The sequence below is a fragment of the Juglans regia genome, chromosome 16, assembly GCF_001411555.2.
Source record: "Juglans regia cultivar Chandler chromosome 16, Walnut 2.0, whole genome shotgun sequence".
Classification (NCBI taxonomy): Eukaryota; Viridiplantae; Streptophyta; class Magnoliopsida; order Fagales; family Juglandaceae; genus Juglans; species Juglans regia.
In genome coordinates this window covers 28503365-28526720 of record NC_049916.1, presented here as the reverse complement: position 1 = coordinate 28526720, position 23356 = coordinate 28503365, and the positions used below count along the sequence as shown (strand labels likewise).

The 23356-nt window shown below is 37.4% G+C and overlaps 1 protein-coding gene across 3 annotated transcripts; it reads left to right on the top strand.

The window, feature by feature from the left end:
* The first annotated feature begins 291 nt into the window (after nucleotides 1–291).
* Nucleotides 292–21810, top strand: LOC109017557. 3 transcript variants are annotated; one of them, XM_035686339.1, is made up of 13 exons: nucleotides 310–461; nucleotides 2331–2477; nucleotides 2575–2757; nucleotides 14971–15053; nucleotides 15171–15369; nucleotides 16244–16365; nucleotides 17222–17288; nucleotides 18021–18071; nucleotides 18636–18688; nucleotides 18843–19053; nucleotides 19426–19596; nucleotides 20632–20721; nucleotides 21377–21810. In XM_035686339.1, the coding sequence occupies exons 1-12, from the start codon at nucleotides 396–398 to the stop codon at nucleotides 20686–20688; spliced, it is 1410 nt and encodes a 469-aa protein (XP_035542232.1). In that variant the 5' UTR covers nucleotides 310–395; the 3' UTR covers nucleotides 20689–20721; nucleotides 21377–21810. The 3 variants fall into 3 exon arrangements, with proteins under 3 accessions (XP_018855412.1, XP_035542232.1, XP_035542234.1); XM_035686341.1 differs by lacking the exon at nucleotides 21377–21810 and adding an exon at nucleotides 20815–21370; XM_018999867.2 differs by lacking the exon at nucleotides 20632–20721 and having other exon boundaries at nucleotides 292–461.
* Nucleotides 21811–23356: the final 1546 nt, after the last annotated feature.

Below are 23356 nucleotides of genomic sequence, written 5' to 3'. Positions count from 1 at the left end.
TTGTTAGTGGATCTTAAAAAAGAAAAATGCGATTTGTCATTTTTGTTATTCTATTTAAATAAATACATATTGATGTATAAATATGTGTGTTTAAATAAAAAAATAAAAAAAATAAATTACATATTAATATGTAATATGAAGACCATAAATAATATTTCTCTTTTAAGAAAATGGCAGCAGAGATATTCGTCTTAAAAAAAACAAAGGTTGACAGCGACGTAAAAAGTTGTCACTTCCGCCATAATAACTGAAAATGAAGAATAATATATGTGCATGATATAAGTATGTGGCATTAAAGTTTGCCACGCTCCATGCCACTTGACCCATTTTACCATAGGCCTTAGAGAGCGATACAGAGAGAAGCGACCAACTTTTCGAATCTCGATCGGTGGCCCATGGCAGCAGTAGCGGCTAGCTGCTGCAAGCCTTCTTCATTTTTGGGGCAATTCCACTCTCCTTCCGTAAGCATCTCTCTCTCTATCTCTCTCTCTCTCAGAGTTTCGCGAGTGATATTCAACATTGCTAGGATAAATCTACAGGCTGCTACTAGTAATCATGCTATGAATTTCTTGGCTAGGGTTAGGATATATTGTTGGGCTCTGTAAAATACGTAGCGTTTGGTATATATAGGTACTAAGGCATTAAAAGATCTCCCACACCGGCCAATTTGGTTTTGCTTTCTGCAATATTGTATGCACTTTTTATTTTTATCATGTTCTTCATTGGTCTCACATTAAGTTGATGAAAGGTTTTTCGATAAACAAGTGGTAGAAGGAGAGAGAATAAGAGAGAGGTCTATGAATTTATTATGCTCAGTGAATTGAATACAGAGCATATAGAGATAGGATAGGTCTCCTTATAATCATAAAAATCAAATCTCTTGATAAGGATAATGATAAAATCAAATTCCTAATATAATTATAAAAAAAAAAAATCATATTCCTAATATGATGTTATATCTAACATTCCCCTTAAGCTCTCATGGTGGAAACACAGAAGCCTTTGAGTTTGAAATTTAGGTGAGGTTTGTATAGTGAGTTGAGATGAGATGAGATGAGATGAAATTTGAAAGTTGAATAAAATATTGTTAGAATATTATTTTTTAATATTATTATTGTTTTGAGATTTGAAATAGTTGAATTGTTTATTATATTTTGTGTGAGGATTTGAGAAAATTGTAATGATTAGATGAGATGAGTTGAGATCAACTCTCAATCCAAATGGATATTTGATATTTCTTTTGTGATCCAACTATGGGTTTGTCCTTTCAAAATTAGAAAAGGGCCGACCTTTGGGCCAAAAGTTGGGTTGGTCCTTCAAACAATAAACCAAAATAAAGAGGTCCATGTGATAGTCATGGTAAGGAGACTTTGGAGACAGTAGGCCTGAAATAGACCAATTTGGGTTGTAATGGGCCAACAATGGGCTGAAATTGGGCCTCTAAAACATTAGGCTCAAAATAGATGGGTCTTGGAATCAAATCTGACGAAGCTGAACACCAAAATAATTGTGTGTACCAAAATCACCAAGAGTTTGTAGTCCCGCTTGTTTAGTTTGAAGGAATCCATGACTTGGCGAAATGATTTTCCTCTTTAGAGTACATTTTCCAGTGTTTGCAGTGTAGTGTGGATTATCAGGGGCCTAAATTACAAAGAAGATTATTTGAAAAATGAGCTTTGTATATGTTCTTTATGGATTGAGTTTATATGTTCTTTATGGATCGAGTTTGATGAGGGGAGATTGTGAGTGGAATGAATAATTAAAGAGGACAGGTGGTGATAATCTTTGAGCAGGTGGCAGCATATTTTATATTAAATGTGCTTCTAACAAATCACATGTAGGTGGAGGAAGAATGATCAAATTGAGAGGAAATAAATTAGTAAGGCCATTGTTGGGGACGCAAATCCATCGAGGGCTCTGGTACCATGAAAGATTTTGCAATGTGATGGAAAAGTAAAAGAGAACAAATGGTAGAATGAGAGAATTATAGGCAAGGGCCATTGTTTGTAATGGGCTAAATGTCCTTGATTTTCTACTTTTGGTTGTAAACTCTAGTTTGGTATTTCTCATGTATACTCCCTTTGTACTTGGGCTTTACCTACTTTTAATGAATAAAAATTCTTGATTACCTATAAAAAAAATTATACACAATCAAACCTCTTGCTATGGATAAAATCAAGTAAAAAATTGGTTTGATTTTATCTCTAATCGAAGTATGTTTGTGTGTAGAATGGATTTTCTTGTTCTTTTTTCTTCTTTGAATTTTGTTGGGGGGGAATTGGTGGCCTTATTAGAGCCATCATCCAGACAATAAGATGATTGATTTGCAGGGGAAATCACAATGTACACAAATATCAGGGACTTCAGTTCCGGTTCCTAGAATTACTGCACTATTTTGGGGATCAAGGAAGTCCACAACACCACAAGAGGTGGGCTTGTCGCTCGGGGATTTCACTTTGACAGTGTCAACCTCCAAGGTATCTGCTTTTGATGGTCCTTTGGAATTGATAGACTACTAATCTATCTGTTTATTCTTTTTAATTGCTTTAATCATTATACTGATTTTATATTCAGGACATTTCGGCAAATGAGGTGAAACCCAAAAAGATATCACTTTCAGTTGTTTCTTCAATCTTAGACGTTTCACCCAATGATTGGGATGCTTGCACTTTGGATGCCACCTCTCCTGAAAAATACAATCCTTTTCTTACTCATGCTTTTCTTTCAAGCTTGGAGGAGTCTGGCTGTGCAGTAAAGGTCGTGACTTATTACTTTGTACTGTACCTCTATAAGTTATATGGTATTTATTTCTTTTAAGGGCCATTTTGTTATCTCACTATTTAGCCAATAATAGAAATGAATTTCCTTTGCTCCTTTGATTGGAGTCGATTTTATAGACATGGAGATACTTATTAAAAAAAAGATAAAAATAAAAAATTATACACTTGGAGATATTTTGGGACTGCAATCATCTTCATTTAGTGTTGAAATGGCCGCTTGGCCCGCTTAATAGGGGCTTTTCCATTGAGCATTATTCCCAAGTGAATAAGCTTTGCTTTCTTGAACTTTCCAGGCTTCATTTAGAACGGCTTCCCTAATGTATTTCCTTTACAAATATCTTGTATTTAATGTTGAAACTATATCTACCTCTGATATATCACATTAATGTGGCGGATGGCTTTTGTTGGACTTTTGTTGGTGTGTATGGGCCAAATGTGGACAAGAATAGGAAGGTTTTATGGGATGAGCTTGCTGATTTGGGCAGTTGGTGGAACCTACCTTGGTGCAATGAATGAGTTTTCTAAATTTTTCTTTGATATGGATTTGGTGAATTTTCCACTTGTTGGTGGCATGCACACTTGGTCCAATAATCGAGCCTCGTCCTGTTTGGACAAATTTTTGGTGTCTCCTTCATGGGAGGCTCATTATTCTACCTTGCTCCAGAAGAGATTGGATAGAGTTTTTTCAGACCATTTCCCTATCGTATTGGACTATGGAGGCATTCATGAGGGTAAAAGATACTTTAAGTTTGAAAATATGTGGCTGAAAGTTAGGTCTTGGTGATCCTCGTATCTTTTAGAGGGTTCACCAAGTTTCATACTGGCTGGGAAATTGAAAGTATTGATGAGGGACTTGAAGATGTGAAATGTAGAAGTCTTTGGACATATTGATAGTAAAAAACAGCCCCTTATGGAGGAGTTAAAGGTTTTGGACGAAAGGGAGGTGAGCGCTCCTCTTTATGAGGAAGACTCTTGTAGGAAATTATCCATCACTACGGAGCTGGAAAAGATGCTTCTAATGGAAGAAATCTCGTGGAGACAAAAGTCACGTGCCGTTTAGTTGAAAGAAGGAGACTGTCGTACTAATTTTTTCCATTGGGTAGCTAATTCTTGTCGTAGGGATAATGCCATCGAGATGCTTTAGGTTGAGGGACAGATTTGCTCTGATCTTGATGTTATTAAGAGCCATATTTTCAGTTTCTGCAAAGATCTACTTTCTGAAAAATTCCCTTGGAGACAAACATGATGGCTTGCCCTTCGAGACTATCGATCAGTCAAGCTCTATTTGGCTGGAGAGACCTTTTGAGGCGGATGAGGTTTTTCAGGTGATTTGTGGGATGGCTAAGGATAAAGCCTTGGGCCCGGATGGGTTCTCTATGGCTTTCTATCATGATTGTTGGGATGTGGTTGGTGAGGATATTAAGCAAGTTTTTCACGAACTTTACACTTTTAGTAAATTCGAAAAAAGTATTAGTGTCTTTTATTGTTCTTATCCCTAACAAAGTTGGGGTAGTGGAGGTGAAGGATTTTTGACCTATTAGGAGAGGTTTAGATACAAGAAGCATTTTAACTCATCTCATCTAATCATTACAACTTTCTCAAATTTTCACACAAAATACAATAAACAATTGAACTTTTTCAAACCCAAAACAATAATAATATTAAAAAATAATATTTTAATAATATTTTATTCAATTTTCAACTTTCATTGCAACTTATTTTATCTCATCTCAACTCACTATCTAACCCTCTCCTTAGTCTCATTAATGGGGTGTATAAGATTATCTCAAAGGTTCTTGCCAATCATATAGGTGCTGCTATGAGTAGTATTATTTTAAAATCTCAAATTGATTTTGTGAAGGGAAGAAAAATCTTGGATTTAGTTTTGATTGCCAATGAGTGCCTAGATTATAGAATCAAATAGGGTACACCCCGGCTCTTGGGCAAGCTAGATATGGAGAAGGCTTATGATCATGTTAATTGAGATTTTTTTTTTTACTTGGGATGTGTGGTTTTGGGGATAGATGGATTTATTGGATTAGACATTGTATATCTACTGTCCATTATTCGGTTTTGGTGAATGGTGTACCAGAAGGTTTTTTTAGCTGCTCTAGGGGATTAAGACAAGGGGATCCTCTCTCACCTTTCATGTTTGTCATTGTTATAGATGCATTGAGTCGCATGTTGGGAACGATTGTTAATGGAGGTTTCCTTGCTGGTTTTTCAGTGGGAGGTGTTAATATATCTCCCCCTCTCTTTGTTGATTTTTTTTTTGTGAGCCGAATCGTGGTCATATACAATATTTGAGGGATGAATTACTTTTCTTTGAAGTTGTTTCTGGCTTAAAGGTCTCGAAGTCTAAAATGGTTCTCGTGGGTAATGTGAACAATATTCAGGGCTTGGCAACTATCTTGGGTTGTAAGGTTGCTTCGCTGCCCTTGAAATCCCTTGGTCTTCTGTTGGGGGCTGCTTTCAAGGCGAAATCTATTTAGGAGGGTGTGTTAGAAAAAAATGATAGAAGGTTGGCTGGCTGGAAATGAATCCATTTGTCAAAGGGTGGTAGATTAACACTCATCAAGAGCACTTTATCTAACTTCCATACTTATTTTCTCTCCCTATTTCCGTTACTTGCAGGTGTGGCCTCTTATTTTGGAGCAGTTCATGATTGGGAATTAGATATTATTACTGATTTCTTTGGCTCGTTGTATGCTATGTTGTTTGACAATGTGTTGGAGGATAGGATGATTTGGAATCTTGGTGGAAATAAAAAGTTCTCAGTGTACTGCTCCTTCTATAAGGCTCTTTCAGGATTTTCTAATGATCACTGTTTTCCTTGATAGGCTATTTGGAACTGCAAGGTACATCCCAAGATTGCTTTCTTTATAGAGACTGCATCTCTTGGGGGAATTATTACCTCTGATTATTTGAGGAAATGTGGTCTTGTCATTATAGATTGGTGCTTTTTGTCCAAGAAGGGAGGGGGATTAGTGGATTATCTTTTGTTACATTGTGAAGTGACTCGGTGTTTATGGAATGAGATCCTTAATCGGACTGGGGTGGTATGGGTTATGCTTGGAAGAGTTATGGATATTTTTAAGTGCTGGACAGGTTCTTTTTTTATTGGCACCAGGTATCCAGGAACAACGTTCCGACTAATCTCGGGGGTGCACAGGCCCTCGGCAAGAAGTTTCCAACAAGTGCATCTCGAGTAATTTAAGGGAAAAATCTTTTAGTCCGATGACCTCTAGAGATTGTTTGCACCCAAGGGGATTTGAACCTTAGACCTGGGGGGAGCATACCCCCAAGCCCAAGGTCTTTACCACTTGAGCCAACCTCTAGGGGTTTCTGGATGGGTATTAGGGGAAATTTCCACATTACTATCGTGTGGAGAATGATTCTTTATTGTATTATGTGGTGTTTGTGGATGGAGAGAAACAAGAGGTGCTTTGAAGACATAAAGCGTTCTTTGGATGAGCTGAAGAGATTTTTTATAATACTTTACTCTCTTGGGCCTCGGTCATTACTTGTAATGAGGACAATTTTAATGATTTGCTTGTATCTCTCACTAGTGCTTAGTTGTAATTAGGCATTTTCAATGTATACTATCTGTATACTTGGGCTATGCTTTTTACTATCAATAAAATTTTACTTATAAAAAAAAATCCTTGGCAGAAACAGTTACTAGGTCAAAATAGGATCCCTAAATTATGTTATACATAAGTTTCTGAAAACATGGAAGACTTCTGCCTTTATCTATGGAGGAGAATAGTATCGTAACTTCTTTGGCAGGTTGAAAGATTGTGAGAAACCGTGTTTTTAGACCATTCTTGGCTGATGGTCCTTTATATATCGTAGTTAATATAATTTTCCTTTAAATATCTGTTGAGGGCAATGAGCTTGAAGATTCCTATGATACATTTTTTTTTTTATAAGTAAACGATTATATTAATAGAATAGGCATAGCCCAAGTACACAAAATGGTATACAAGAGGAAACACCTATCTAGGATGAAGAAAAGGAAACAGGAAAATCATGCAGGCCTAGACCATTAAAATCTACAGCTTTGGCCCATAGGAATAATTTCTAACAAAAAGAGATCTAAGATTGTCAAAATATTGCTCCTTGTCTTTGAGCATCTTGTCGTTTTGCTCCTGCCATAAGCATTAAGCACCACAGAATACAAATTGGAACCATCCTCCACATGGCTTTGATTTGTTGAATAGCTCTTAGATTTGTCCAACTAGCTAAAAGTGCCTCCATTGTGGTGGGCATAACCCACGCTAACTCTAATTTGCTGAACACCTCATCCCATAGCGCTTTAGCAACTTTACAATGCAGTAGAACATGATCCACAATCTCACCACTTTTCTTGCACATGCAACACTAGTCTATTATAATTACCTCACATCTCTGCAATTATCCATTGTCAAGATTTTACCTAGAGAAGTTGTCCATGCAAAGAAAGTCGCTTTGGAAGGTGCCTTATTACGCCAGATCCTCTTCCATGGAAATTGAGTGTTTTGCACCTGAGTGAGAGACTTATAAAATGATTGAGCCGAGAATATGCCTTTGCCTGCAGGTACCCACTACAACTTATCATTTTGGCTGCTCAGTCTCAAGGAGACAGAAGACGAAAGAACTCCTCAAAACTAGCAACTTCCCAATCTTGAGCTGCCCTACTAAAAATGATGTTCCATTGTATTTGATCGCTAACTAGCACTATAAAATCAGCCACTGAAGCTTCTTTCTCACATGCAATCCGGAATACTAAAGGGAATAAGTCTTTTAGGGTATCATTTCCACACCATATGTCGCTCCAAAATTTTATTCTAGAGTCATCTCCCAACACGAGTCTAATATGACGAGAGAACACCCCCCGTCCCCGACTAATATACTTCTAAATCCCCACTCCGTGAGGCCCATTTACCTCTCTAGTACACCAACCCCCTCACACACTTCTATATTTGAAATCAATCATTGACTTCCATAGGGCTTCCGGTTCCGTATTATATCACCACGACCATTTCTCAAGTAATACCCTATTGAAAATCTTTAGATTTATAATACCCAACCCTCTCAAAGAAAGTGGGGAACATACCTTATCCTATTTGACCAAGTGGATTTTGAAGTCATCCCTCATACCACTCCAAAGGAAGTCCCTATAAAGTTTCTTAATCCAGATCGCCACACTTGCTGAAAGTGGGACAAAGATAGAAAATACGTTAGTAGATTAGAGAAAGTACTTTTGATTAAAGTGATCCTGCCACCTTTAGACAAGTGCAGTCTCTTCCAACCAGCCAATCTACGTTCACTCTTCTCAATCATTGTATCCCATACTGGTATAGTCCTTGAAGCAGCACCCAACGTAAACCCAGGTAATTCATAGGAAGGGCGGAAACCTTGCATCCAAGAGTGTTAGCCAGATGCTGAATTTTGCGAACATTACCAGCTAGCACAAATTTTGATTTGTCAAGGTTCACTTTCAGACCCGATGCCACTTCAAAACAGAGTAGGAGAACCCTTAGTGCCCGCAATTGGTTTTGTTTTGCCTCACAAAAAATAAGCGTATCATCTGCAAATAATAAATAAGAAATGTTAATGGCACCCCTATTAGGGCCACCAATCGGGAATCCAGCCATAAAACCATTGTGGACCAAAGCTAAGGTCATTTTGCTCAGCACCTCCACAATAATGACAAAAAGGAGTGGGGACAGTAGATCCGTTTGTCTCAAACCTCTTGAACTGTTGAAGAAGCCAATTGGACTACCATTTACCAGCACAGAAAATCTTCTTGTTGGTATGCACCATCTAATCCATGAATACCATCTCTCTCCAAAACCACACCTCCCAAGCAAGTAGAGTAGGAAATCCCTGATAACAAAATCTAACTTACATAGGATCTCCGGGATACCAGATTTTTGTCTGCTATCTAGACACTCATTAGCGATGAGGATTGAATCTAGGATTTGTCGACCTCGTACAAATGTGTTTTGGGATTTTATTATAATCTTTCCCAACACTTCCCCTAGGCGGTTTGTAAGCACCTTAAAGATGATCTTATACACCCCATTCACAAGACTAATGGGCCAAAAATCTTTGACCTCCGATGCCCCAATCGTTTTAGAAATTAGTGCTATAAATGTGGCATTAAGGCTTTTTTCAAATTTTTCAACCGTAAACAGCTCCTAAAACACCTTCATTAAGGCTTCGTTTGGTTGTCAAACTCCTCTCAACTCATCTCAACTCATCATTACAACTTTTTCAAATTCCAATACAAAATATAATAAACAATTCAACTTTTTCAAATCCCAAAATAATAATAATATTAAAAAATAATATTCTAATAATATTTTATCATCTTAACTCAACTCAACTCAACTCACTTCAACATCCAAACACAACCTAAATCCCCCTTAACCACTTCCCAACAAGTTTGGAAGAATCCCTTAGAAAATCCATCCGGACCAAATGCTTTGTCTTTGTCCATTTTCCTCGCCACATCGTGAACCTCCGTCTCCTCGAGTGGCCTATTCAACCAAGAGACGTTTTGTGGCTCAATAGAATCAAAAGCTAAACTATCAAGCTTTGGCAGCCACCCCATCTGCTAGTGTTCAAAGAAATCCACAACATGATCTTTGGGCCTCTGTACATGCCTCACCATCTATATTCAGCATCTCAATGGTATTGGTTCTCTTGTGAGAGTTGGTCACTCTATGAAAGAACTTTGTACTTCGATCTCCTTCTTTTAACCACAATGCTCTAGATTTTTGGTGCCACGAGATCTCTTCTAGTAAAATAACCCTCTCTAATTCAATAACCGCCTCTGACTTCCAAGATAATTCTTCCAAGGAAAGAACCTGACCCTCCTATATCCTCTCTAACTCCTAAAGCTCTTCCAACATGGACTTCATACGTTCACCTATGTCGCCAAAAGACTGTGTTCCAAATCTTCAAATCATTTTTTAACGCTTTCAATTTACATGCAAGAATGAAACTAGGGGTTCCATGAAATTGATATGAGGACCACCATTGTCTATCCCTGTCCACAAAACCTTTGGCTTTTAGCCATATATTTTCGAATTTAAAATACCGACGCATTTCTTGTATACCACCACAATCGAGCAAAATAGGAAAATGATCCGAGCATATACGTGACAACCTTTTTGACAGACTTCCGAATACTGAGCTTCCCAGTTCGAGAAAACTAAAAATCTGTCCAATCTAGACCACGTATGATTATTTGACCACGTGAATGCCCCTCCCATGAGAGGGATGCCCACTAGATTCAAGTCGAAAATAAACTCCAAAAATTGTCATTGCTGGTCACATTCTACCATCTCTTGAACGTTCACTTGGAAATCGTATAGCATTAAAATCCCCACCTATGCACTCCCACCAACTATGTACTCTAACTAGTTCTTCCCATAACAAACTTTTGTCGCTGTCCAAATTCAGCCCATAAATACCAGCAAAAGTCCACATAAAGTTGTCTTCCACACTTCTAAAAGAACATGCCACTGTGTACTCATCGATAAATTCTTCCATTTTCTCCACCACCCTTCTATTCCACATCACTAACACACCTCCCGAAGCCCCATTAGATGCAAGATAAGCCCAATCCACATATGTACAACTCCATTTACTACTAACAATTCTTGTAATATATTTCAATTTAGTTTCCTGTAAGCATACAATGTTTGCCCTCCACTCATGAAGCAAATTTTTTATACGAAGAGGTTTATTTGCCTCGTTAAGCCCTCGGACATTCCAAAAAATAATTTTAAGATAGGTGCTATTTCCTTCCCTTAAGATCTATTTCGGCTTGTGCTGCCCTCATAATTAAGAGACCACGTTAGCCTCTTTAACTCTGTTTTTTAGAATTTGATTTCTTAAATTGAACATGACTAGCTTCAATGGCTGTAAGCAATGCCATAAATTGCTCCTCGAAACCTTCACACTCCATCCCTACATAATGTTGAATTTCCTTAACCTTCTGCAGCACCCATTCTGAGACAGTAGACTAATCTAGAAGCATACAATTAAGATGTATGGGCTCCCCCTCCCTATTGGCCCACTGCAAAACCAGCGGTGTCCTCAACTCACCCTCCTCAAGAAAATTCTCATGCTCCCTATAACGCCTCAATAGAAGACCCAAACCACATGGCCTATACTCCAAAAAGACTAGTCAATGATACAATTGGAGCCCCATTGAAACCTTATAAAGAGCAAGAACTTCTCCTTCCCAAGTAATGTAGGATCTCATACATCACCTATCCTTATTCATATCATATGGGGTATCACAATCTATCCCTCTTAAATTCCCGACTTCTTCGTCGGGCCTGTCTATTGTAGGTGGCATGGCTCAAGTCCCACATTTCTGGTTGGGATAGTCTTTGATACCATTTGTAACGTCCCAATAGAAGACCCAAACCACATGGTCTATACTCCAAAAGGACTAGTCAATGATACAATTGGAACCCCATTGGAACCTTATAAAGAGCAAAAACTTTTCATTCTCAAGCAATGTGGGATCTCATACACCACCTATCCTTATTCATATCATATGGGGTATCACACTCTCATTCCGAGAAGCCCTGCATCGAGATAAGGCTCCTAGAATGCCCTTCATCTGCACCCACATCCCTTTTTCCCGCTAAGAATAAATCTTGGGTTTCCTCTCTTTGCTGCGCGGCCTTATTCGGAGGGGATACTGTTGAAGAAATAGTGGCAACCTCTTCCTTGTCACTCGCCGACGCTGTCTGGCTGAGATGCACTGGAGATCAAACACACAGTGGTGAGGCACCGTCAGTTGCTGTTTCGGAGACCTCTTTCGTTGCCTCCCCCGTTGTCACCTTCACCATTTGGGCCTCCGTTGAAAGCTCCTCAGCCTGCCATGCGGTGGACAAAGCTTTTTTCGGCGAGGTTACCAGACTCCCGCTGGTCGAGGGCCCAAGTTCGACCCTTGGCCTGATTCTCCACACGGGCTGGGTCCTGTTTGTTTCTTTCCCTGCGTGTTGCCCCTCTGGTGAGGCCCAAACACACTGCCCACTTGCATCTTGTTCATTTGTCCAATTGGTAAAACACTATTGGGTCTAGTAGAAGCCGAGCCCAAGCTCACGTTTCTCCCTTTCAGTTGCCCATCTTGTATAACCCTTCTAGGTTCTCTCGACTCCAAGCCCATGCCCATTTCAAGTCCACCTTTCTTCTCTTCATTCTCTTCATACTATAATAACACCTCCACTTTCCTACAATTCAACTGGTTGAGTCCTCAAGTCCAAAAGCGTACTATGTACATCCCCCACTGCCATGCCATTGCCAACAACGTGCCTGCCACCGCCACTCTTCCACAGTGAACTAGCTGTACCCGCAGTACAAGGAGCTCTCCTCCATCCTTGACCCTCCTCCTTAGGTATGAAGATAAAACTGTGCATGCTACCACCACCATACTGTCAAGACCCCATAAAAAACCACCCTAGGACATGGTCCTAGGCATGCATGGGCCAGCCAAGGCCACCAAGGGCCAATGCCGTGGGCCTCCATGGGTTCCACACAACTATCACTTGTTTATTTATTTATTTTATTTATTTTTATTTATCAAGGGACCTATTAGGGTTTCCTTTTTGTATTATTTATAAATAGGACCCTTAGACATTTAGTTTACATCTTTTGAACCTTTGGCAAATTTCCTAAGTGGGTAGACTTGTTCTTGAGGTCACTCTTTCGGTGCTAGGCACTTGGGCTACTTGGGTCAATTCGTGAATCCCTAGTACAGGATCATCACCTTGCAATTCGTGAATAGGTGTGATTCAACTTATCTTGTTCTTGCAACTTGGTGCAATTCGTAAATCCAAGTTGTGTTATCTTTGTTTTATCAAGTTATCAATCTATGAGGTTTATTTCAACTAATGTGCAATACGTGAATCAATAGTTGAAGTATTATCTTGTTCATCCATTATCTTCATTGTTCTTATTTTCCATCTTGTTTATCTACATTTTCTTGCATATCTAAATATCCATATAAACCAAAAGAGTCTTCATATTCCTTTGTTGAGTCCATTCATCTTTGTGCATTCTTGAGTTGGTGGTGAAGTTGTTCATCATTGTGTTCTTGCATGTTCATACGTGTTCATCCATATTGCCTCATTTGATCAACCCAAGCACTAAGTCTCGCCCACTATAGTGTTTGCCTTAGTCCACTTTCCATAAATTACCTAGCCAACCCCCTCCATAAAACCCTAGCCATATTTTCCACTTACCATACTCGGCCACAACCTTATCCCACATACACCACTTGACCAACCTTAGTGTTGCCCTACTTCCCATAATAGTTCACTTCCCATAATTGGCCTTCATCCCTCAAGTACATTGCCCTAGCCGTGAGTCATACTTGCCATACTTGGCTTGCCCATAAATCTTTTCATATCCATAAAACCCTAGCCGCCCACCTCAAGTCCCTATAAGGTAATTCTTTCATTTTCGGAGTCTTGCCTCCATTCACACAAACCCTAACCGTCCATCAAAAGACCACTTTGGCAACTTCCTTAATTCAAGGGAAGTTGACTCATCCCAAGCCAATCCTTTGATTTTAGGAACTTCCTTAGAATCACTCCATCCCTCCAATCACTCAACCATTTCCTGAAATCACTCTAGTCAACTAAGACCTTATTCACTTACCAAAACCGAAACCCTATCTTTCCTTGATAGATTCCTATCACTTAGGAATCTTCTCTCAATCATTTCTATCTTTCCAAAATCCTACCAATCCCTAAATCATCTCCTACAAGTTAGGAGCTCATCTTCCATCTTCCAAGTCCTCCAAATTAGAAATACATTCATTACCTTAGCCAATCCCTTAATTCTAGGAACTTCCCTAGAATCACTCCATCCCTAAAATCTCTCCATTCTTCCAATCCATCTAATCAACCAAAGACTTCCAACCTCTCGCCATATTCAAATCTCATCTTTCTCATCTTATCCTAGCCAATCCCTTAATTCTAGGAACTTCTCTAGAGTCACTCCATTCCTAGAATCACTCAAGTCAATCAAAGACTAACATCATTTTGCCATATCTCAATCTCATCTTACCATATTCAAATTCCATCTCCAAATCCCTAAACTCTAGGAATAAACCCTAGACTCATTCAAACACCATCCATCTTCATCCACTTACCTTATCCAAATCCTATATTCCTTATCTTATCTTTAACCAATCCTTAAAGTTAAGGAGCAACCCTAGACTCATTCAAACACCTTCCAACCCTAGCCACCAAACCCTAGCCTCATTCTTCCACATCATTCCAAACCTTAGCATCCCATCCTAGACTCCAACCCTAGTCCATCTCTTCCCAATCTCGAAATCATCCTTAGCCACCACACAAAACCTTAGCTACACTTCATCATGCCAACCCTAATCATCATCCAAAAGGCCCCAACATCAAGGGCAACCTTCAAGCCGTTCCACTTAGCATCAAACACCCATATTCATCACTTAGATCACCCGAACTCATCATCATTACCATTTCGCCACTAAACATCATACCTTCATCAACCTAGGAACTCATCATTACAATCATACATTGCCATTATTGTTCAAAGTCCAAGCAAGAGGGCTAAGGCAATCGGTCATCACAAGGAGAAACAAGGCGAGGATAACCCAATGTTGAGGGACTAGACCAAGGTCCCCAACACATACTCCACTAGCGCCATGTATTGACCGCGAATTTTAGAACATCTCTGCGCTATGAAGCTGCAATTTCCTTCCCTTGCCGTGGTGTAGAAGTCCTTTCTTCCTTCCTTGAGACATTGGTCCAGTGTTTGAGCAACCCATTGCACCATGAGCAGCCCCGACCTCAACTCCTTCACCACCTTCCAGCTTTTCTCAGTAATACACAGAGAACTCCCTTCCTTCAATATTGAAAAAACCTTGAATTCTATCACTACATGTTTAAGAAATCCCATCGTGAAAATCCCTTTAACTCTAAAAGCAATTACAATCTCACCATTGCAATCACCAAAATGTCACTGGAAAAAAGAACTATCATTTTTCATCATTGGGTTTTTTGTTGTATGGAGAGGAAAACTTTTGTTGTACTCAGTGCACTTCTTAAATCTGTACAGAGCATTAAAAACAAGAGTCATATGAAACTTCCTATGATACATGTATCAATTATGAGCTAACTTTTTCTTTCAGGAGACAGGATGGATGCCACGCCATATGATTGCAAAGGATGAATGTGAAAATATTTTAGGTGTTGTTCCACTTTATCTTAAAAGGTTTAGCATCTGCTATGTTGTCCACACAGCAAGTTCTTATGCACTTTATTCTAAAATTCTTTAAAGTCTTAGCTTTTAATCTTTCCTGTTGACAATCTGGTTTAATTGTGTTTACAGCCATTCCTATGGTGAATTTGTTTTTGATCATTCTTGGGCTGATGCGTACTATAGTTTTGGGGCAAAATATTATCCAAAGTTGCAATGTTGTGTACCTTTTACTCCAGTAACCGGTCCAAGAATTTTAATTCGTAACACCTCTTTCAAAGATCAAGTTTTTGATGTTTTGGTCTCTGCTCTGAAGGATCTGACAGCTAAGGTATCAGATGAATCAATTGGTTCTTTACTTCCATGCATTATCTTGTTCATGTTAGGCTATTTTATGTAACTGCTGCTTGCAAATCTCTACAAGTGCTAAACTATTTTGAATAAAGCTGGAACTTCTCACATCAATGAGACGTGATTTTTTTATGACGAGGAATCCTGGAGACCGTGCAAACACAAACAATGAGACTTGAATTATTATTATTATTATTTATGATAAGTAATGAGACATGAATTATTATTGAAACTCGTAACTGAGAAAGTTACTGGTGGTTTTGATGAATTACAATAGAGCCTTTGACAAGCTAGACATTCTTCAACAGGAATTATTATATAGGGCACTCCTTCCTTCCAACTCGTATATAGTCATATACATGCATGTATATTTTTGTTTTTATTTTTTAAGCCAGCAAAGAAAAAGGCCATAAATATTTCATAGGCGGTGCTCTGATAATTAGAGGGTTCCTGTCATTTCAGTCTCTAGGAAATAAATTATGGATGAGCAATGACCCGATAATTTAGTGAATAAATATTATAAAAGCACTTGCAATCTTTTGGCCCTGAAACACACTTCCACAATTAGTTGGTAGACATAATTTTTTTTAGAACAGTAATATTTGAATTTCTAAGCAATATGAAGTGATTCAAGTTAATTTGTTAGATGGCCATTACTCTAGTTGTGATTTTGTGATTATTACATTTTCTTTCCATTCAAAATGTGAACTACCATTTTGTGTCTTGATATTTAGACAACTTAAAGAGTACTTCAATTTTGTATTATATTTCATTTTCAATCGCATCCAAGAATTGGTCACTTGCTTTGCATTGTGATACCCTGGTCACTTAAGGTTGCTATATATCTTTTACAGTCCCAGCTTTCGTCACTGCATATCACCTTCCCATCTGAAATTGAGTGCCAAAAACTGAAGGGAAAAGGTTTTCTGCAGAGGATCGGAATGCAGTATCATTGGAAAAATCGCAACTATAAGAAGTGAGTGGTCTGGAACAATCTTTTGGTCTTGGTGACATACTTTAGCAATAAACTAATTGGTTTTCATAATCATGGATCTCCATGTGTCCATTTACTTCATACTTAACTCCTTTGCTGCATCTTGGCACATCCCTTGAAGACAGTGTTTCAACAGAAGGCAATGATTAATTGTAGGGTTTCTCATGCCAATTAAGTCCTCAATTAGCGGTGTTGCAGATTTCCATGATCCCTGCTCAAGCAACTCCAAGCTTATTTTATCTCCAGATTATGATTTGGCCACTGTTGTAGCTGTGCTGCATCAGTAACAAATATGTATATGCATATATATATATATATATATATGCATTATCTGTAATTAAATTTTATTAAAGGTATACACCTACAGGATTAGTTAGGACTTTGTCTCGGACACCCGGTTTCTGGTCACTAAGATGTGACGCCCTAAAGGAGGCTCAAGCCACATCTGGGCCATACTCTGAAAGGACTAGGCAATGGTACAATTGGAACCATTGGAATCATTATAAAGAGCAAGGACTTCTTCCTCCTAATCAATGTGAGATCCCGTACACTACCAAGACTCACTCTCAGCATGGGGGTATCACAATAGGCTTACAGCCTTTTGATTTTCCTCACTTTTTGTTGGGATGCCCCCATATATTGAGAGTGAGTATCGGCAGTGTATTCAAAAGAACCTTATTAGCTTTTACATTATTAAGCATCAGAATGACCATAAGCCATTCTATTATTAGACTGATTTGTATTAGTAAGTCCCTGAAATGCTGCATCTCATTATTACTGCATGACTCGGTTTTATGCACAGATAATATAGTGTGAAGGTTATCTTTCTGTGCTGCAGTTTTGATGAGTTTCTGATGGACATGAAACAAAGTAAGAGGAAAAATATTCGACAAGAACGCAAAAAGGTTGGTCTAGTATTGTTACCTATCAAAAAACGGATGGCCTAGTATGCCAAACATTGTCATGCACGTTCGTGCATGGGTGGGTTTGTTTGTTTGGGGGGGAGGGAGGTTGTGTGAAAAAAAATCTTCTTCAAGCAAAATAGGAGCTAGTAGTTTGTTTGTATTGATCTGATTATCATTACTCCTGCTTAAGGTTAGCTTTTAGGTTTACATATCATTTAAATTTGACAGACGATGGGAATGGTTAAGTAAATCTGCCCTGATATGCTTGCTCTTAACAATATTGGAACAAATATGGGTATTTCATGAATGAATGCTTCCATTCATTCTCTCTGTTTCAAGGTACCCTGTTGTCCTAAATCTTAGGGGTTCTAAAATTGATGGCCAAATGGCCAGAAGTATATCATCAAGTTTCAGGGTGGTCAATTGCTTTGGTATACTATGCTTAAACCCAGTGCATAATGTAAAGGCAAGAGATCGTATTCTCATACTTCGTTCTAGCATCTTAGCGCAACTATTTTTTGTTCTCTCTCTCTCTCTCTATGTCTATGTCTACATGTGCATATGCGTGCATGTGGGGGTGGGTGGGTGTGTTGGATTAAAATAATGAGAAACCAATACTGATAATCTGAAAATGGTTGTATCTTTTATGGTATACTATCTGCTAGATAATCAGTTGACGTGTGTTTTGGACATGCAAATTACATGCTTTCTCATTTATTTTTTTATGTGCAGATTTCTGTGCAAAACTTGACCATGAAACGGCTTAGAGGTTACGAGATAAAGGTAATGAATCATATAGATAATCATAGGTTATTGTGTAATTATTTGCTCTGTTTGATTATCATGCCACATATTTGCTTGCACATGATCAAATATGTATATTTATATATTTTCATTTGTATGGTCAATAAAATACCTGAAAATTTGCCTGAGTTTGAGGATTTTGTGTATTACATCCCAATTGACATCTTCTGAATTATTGACTATTTTCAATCTGTCTTTTTTTCTGTTCTAGTAGGCTATTGTTTAGAAATGTTAGAAACGAGCCAAAATTATATGCTGTAAAATTCTACATGAAACATGAAACAGTTTGTATTCAATTATTAAAGAAGAAAATTGTATTACTCATACAGATCTGGGATATTTTCATCCTCATAATTTATTGGTGAAACTCCAAAAAGGGATAAATCTAACCAAAGATCTGGTGCCTCCAGTTCTCACTGATTCCATTGTGCCCAGTTTGATATGTTGTGGGCAACACAAAAGTTGTGACTGATCTTCTTCTGTTATTGTACGGTCTCAAACAACAGTTGGTTCTTACCTAAAATTTTTTTATTCTTTTGGCAGGCAAAGCACTGGGATACTTTTTATAAATTTTACAGGAACACCGCCGATAACAAGTTTGGTTCTTACTGTTGACACTTTTTTCCCTAAGTTTTGGTGCTTTACAATGGAACTAAATAATTTTCATAACTGTGATCAATATACTTTCGGTATGTCATAATGGACTGCTTGGGATGCTGAATCTACAATGTGCTGTTGATTCGTCCATAGGTGGGGGAGTCCTTATCTAACAAGGGATTTTTTCCACAACATGGGATCAAAGATGGGGGATCAGGTACTACTTGTTGTTGCTGAAGAAGGGGAAGAACTTGTTGCCGGTGCTCTTAATCTTATTGGAGGAGATACTTTATTTGGGCGTCTATGGGGATGCCAGCCTCGAACTTACTATCCAAGTTTGCATTTTGAAGCATGCTATTACCAGGTTTGGATCTGGGTGGGATATAGGTGAAGCTAAGTAATAAACAGTTTATCAACTCCTTACTTGCCTTCAATACTACGGAATGGTGGAATAATCTGAAAAAGTTTCCATGTTTTTTAAATAAATGCTATATCCATGAATATAATTAGTGTTAGAAAAAGGCACCTCTGAACCATTGAGCCAGTGCTGGTTGTTCATCCACTTAACCACAAAACTCAAGCTGACAGGCTATTATGGACGGACTATATGGCTAGAATGATTAAATTGTTGCTCTAGGAGTTCTGTACGCAAAGAATTCCTTCATGTGTAAAGAACATCAGCCTTGTGGATGAATACATAACCCTTTTCTTTTTCTGCGTTGATTTGACATAACAGGCTATAGAAGCAGCTATTGAACTTGGTCTGAACACAGTTGAGGCAGGAGCTCAGGGTGATCACAAAATTCAGCGGGGTTATCTGCCTGTTACAACTTATAGCTGCCATTACCTTATGGATGAAGGTTTCAGAAAGGCCATAGAGGACTTTCTAGTGCGTGAATCAAGTCAGGTGATTACCATTATATTGCACTTCTTTAGGCAGACATTAGTTTCAGAGGAATTATCTTCATCCATTAACTTGCATCCTCTCAAGGCAACCGAGCTCCACCTTATGCCAAACTCATTTGTGCATGGAAACATCTCCACTCTTTCTCCTCTTTTTTGTGCTCATCCAAATTTCCCAGAGTTATATAACTGATGACAGCATATATGTTGATAAAATAATCAAAAGATTGAACTGTTAATCAACAAAAGAAGAACCTCCCACGTTGAGCTTTCTTGCTAATCTCTTTGGCCTTTGGATTATAATAGAGCATTTAATTTAGGCCTCGTTTGTTTTCACAGATGAAATGAGATGAGATGAGCTGAAATGAAAATTGAAAATTGAATAAAATATTGTTAGAATATATTTTTTTAATATTATTTTTGTCATGGGATTTGAAAAAGTTAAATTGTTTATTTTATTTTGTGTGGGAATTTGAGAAAGTTGTAATGATTAGATGAGATGAGTTGAGAAGTTTTGTGAAAACAAACGAGGCCTTAGTTAAAGCTTCAAGTTCTGCAAGCTTGACTAGAAACTAGTTATTGATTTTTGGCTTTTGACTTTTTGTCAATTTCCTCTGTAATACTGATTAAAGACCGAGACATTAATAGTGTCGAGTCGCATCTTCCTTCCTTTTGCTTTATGCGACAAAATGATCTATCATTACATTCCATCAACTATACATCTTTTAAACAGAAATTGAGAAACTTGGCATCCTCATTCACTGCTATACTGAACAGATAAAGGAAAATTATATATAGATGATTAAGTACACCATACACCATCCTAGCTCTTCATCTCTCCGTGCTTGCAACCACTGTTGTGCATGGTCTCAGATATAATATTTAATCATTGATATATACATGGCCAAAGATCAAAACCATTTCAGAAGTGACCAAGTAATACCAGCTATCACGGTTTCATCAGATATAATATTTGATCATTAATATAAAGTGACTCTTTAACGCCACGTCCATAAAAGGGCTACCTTCATTTGGCCAGGCAGTGTGCACAATTGAACTTTTGGAGTGGTACAGGAAATCTCTTTGGATCCTATAAATCCTTTCAGCCATCAAGCTTAGGAATGGAGAGGTGAATTAGAGTTTCATTTGTACCCTATGCACTTGGTATATTCAATAAAAGAGGATGACACTATTGTGGATGTAAAACTCTATTTACATACAGCATAAAGGTTATGTTTTATATGCCATGTGGAAAGTCCTTTCTCCAAACTCCTATGCCTGCCTGCTTTCTTTGGACGAAGTAGTGGAAGTCCTGGTCAGATAATGACTGCTGCACCATTAGATAGTACTAGCTGCTCATCGCAAATGGTAAGTACGCTGAATCAATGAACTGTGTATTGCAGGAGGATGATGAGAGGAGGCTCAAGAGTCTGAATTTATATACCGATAGTTGGAGAGGAGATATCTTTGATAAAAGTTTATTGCAAATCTAGCAAAGTCAAAGTGATAGGCTGGATAAAGAATATTGTGCAACTTGGCATCAATTCCAAAAAAAATATATATGTAGACACACATGCACACACAATTAAGTGGCTGTTCTTCTCCATTGGAAGTTATTTTATTTTATTTGCCCGTACTGGGTATCTCTTAGTATTCTTCAAAATGGCCCTTCTGAACATTGAAATGATGAGAATGTTTTTGCCAACATAGAAGATTTAGTATTCTTTCATATATGCCTCGCATGATTTTATTCATCTGTTTAATTAATTACTTTTTGTTTGCAGGTTAGGCTTGTCATGAAACTATTACATGATTCTGGTCCCTATAAGGAAGTTATACAACAGACATAGGAAAACAAAGCCCCAACTTAAACGGGAATCAACACATTTCTTGGTGTTTGGCATATACATGTGAATGCCCCTTTCATCTTCGCATAGTTATCCAATTATGCAATTTTTCGTCGAGGTTCAGTGAATAATTTATGTCCCAACTTAATTTGTATATTGTTGTGACCATATATTTGTCTAGGTAATTAGCTATCTGGGATTTGCTGGCTCTGCACTTATGTGAACATGTAAATCTTATCCTGATGTCTTTTAAGAGCTCCTGTAAATATTCCGAATAAATTCCTCTCGATAGATGCCTCTAGTATTATGCAGAAGTTGAGCATATGCACTGTTGTTTTTAGCAAAAAGTTATTTGTTTAAATGGTAGAACAGCACCAGATTTAGTACTGACTACATCAATGGCCATTTTGAAAGAAAGAGGGGGTCGTGCTTTCTTTTTAATCTGCTAAATTTTTTAAACCTCTTATGGAAATCAGTGAAACTTCATAACAATTGGTTGATTTTGCTTATAATAATGAATCATGTCACAACAATTGGCTGATTTTGCTTCTAATAAATAGATCGTTACATTTCTTTTTTTCTTTTTTGACAAGTAGATCACTACATTTCAAAACGGTCTTATGCAAAACCTTGTTAGTTATCTCGAAAACAAGATTGTGTGTTTTTCCTGAATGGGATCTATTAATTAGTCATTTTAAAAAAAAAAACAAAAAAAATCTTGGAAAAAATCTTGGAGCTCTTTCAACGGTATCATTCTATATCAATTGCATTCCTATCTAGAAAAGGAAACGGATCACTGAAATTGCTACTTGTTGGTTGTTGGAATCGTTTTTTTTTTTTTTTTTTTTAATTCTCATTAATTTTTTTTAATAATTCTAGATACAGTTTGATAGGCAAAATTAAAGAAGAAAAGGATCGAGAGGTACAATTACAACGAAAGAAGTTATAATTATTGCTTCCAGAAAAGTCAATGATAATTTTTGGTCCACAGCCAAGCCAAACATCAACATGCATATTGCAATTAATTGGTTGAATTTTGTAAGTACAGATGACACGGTCCAGAGGTTCACATGCAATAAACTTTTTCTGAAATGATTAGAAACAATAATTAAGAAGACTAGAAAAGGTCAATTGAAGAATTAATTAATATTAATGTACTTATAAATTAATTAAGAAGTAGATGAGAGAAAATTAAAGGATGTCGGTTTCTTCGGCATTTCGTACCCTACCATCAGCTAAAGTTCCCTACAACTTTTACCGGGTCTTGGAAATTAACTGGCCATGCATGCACCGTGAAATATTATTAATCAAATCAATATTAGTTTGCGCTGCTTCTCATAAAAAGAGATTATATATTTATATTTCATATTAATTTCTTATATATCATGAATTTATCAGGAGTCTTCTTATTTAATTTGGTTGACTATGAGTTTATTTTATATATATTTTATTTTAAAAAATGACTATCTAAATGTGAATAGTAATTTTTATTTTTTTTTCGTTAATTTTTCTTGTTTTTCCGTTAAGTCATATTTTACCAAATGACCCTTAAGATGCTTGACTATTGGACGTGTAGCTCTCTTATAGAATTTAATGAAGGATCTTATTTTATCAAAAGACCATTAACCAATATTTGAGATGTAGCTTCCTTATAAAATTTAACGAATGATTATTTTGCTATTATTATGTATATACCCCTTAGTATTTAAGGCACGGCTGAATTGTTTCTGGCTGGTTTACGTGGGCTTGATTTCTTTGATGAGGTTAAGTTTTTACAAAATTAATAGTTATTTTATGTTGGAATCAGACTCACCTGAGCTTTATTTTTATTGGACTTGTTTTAAGTTAGTTTAATTCCGTTGTAGGCTTTGTCCTAAGCCTCAATATTTGTATTTGCATAAATAATAGTTTTATTTA

Coding starts and splice junctions, on each gene's coding strand:
- LOC109017557 (XM_018999867.2), top strand. CDS start 396: ATGGCAGCAGTAGCGGCTAGCTGCTGCAAGCCTTCTTCATTTTTGGGG. Junction 15,370..16,243: donor TGAAGGATCTGACAGCTAAG/GTATCAGATGAA, acceptor TATCTTTTACAG/TCCCAGCTTTCGTCACTGCA. Junction 19,054..19,425: donor TTGAAGCATGCTATTACCAG/GTTTGGATCTGG, acceptor TTGACATAACAG/GCTATAGAAGCAGCTATTGA.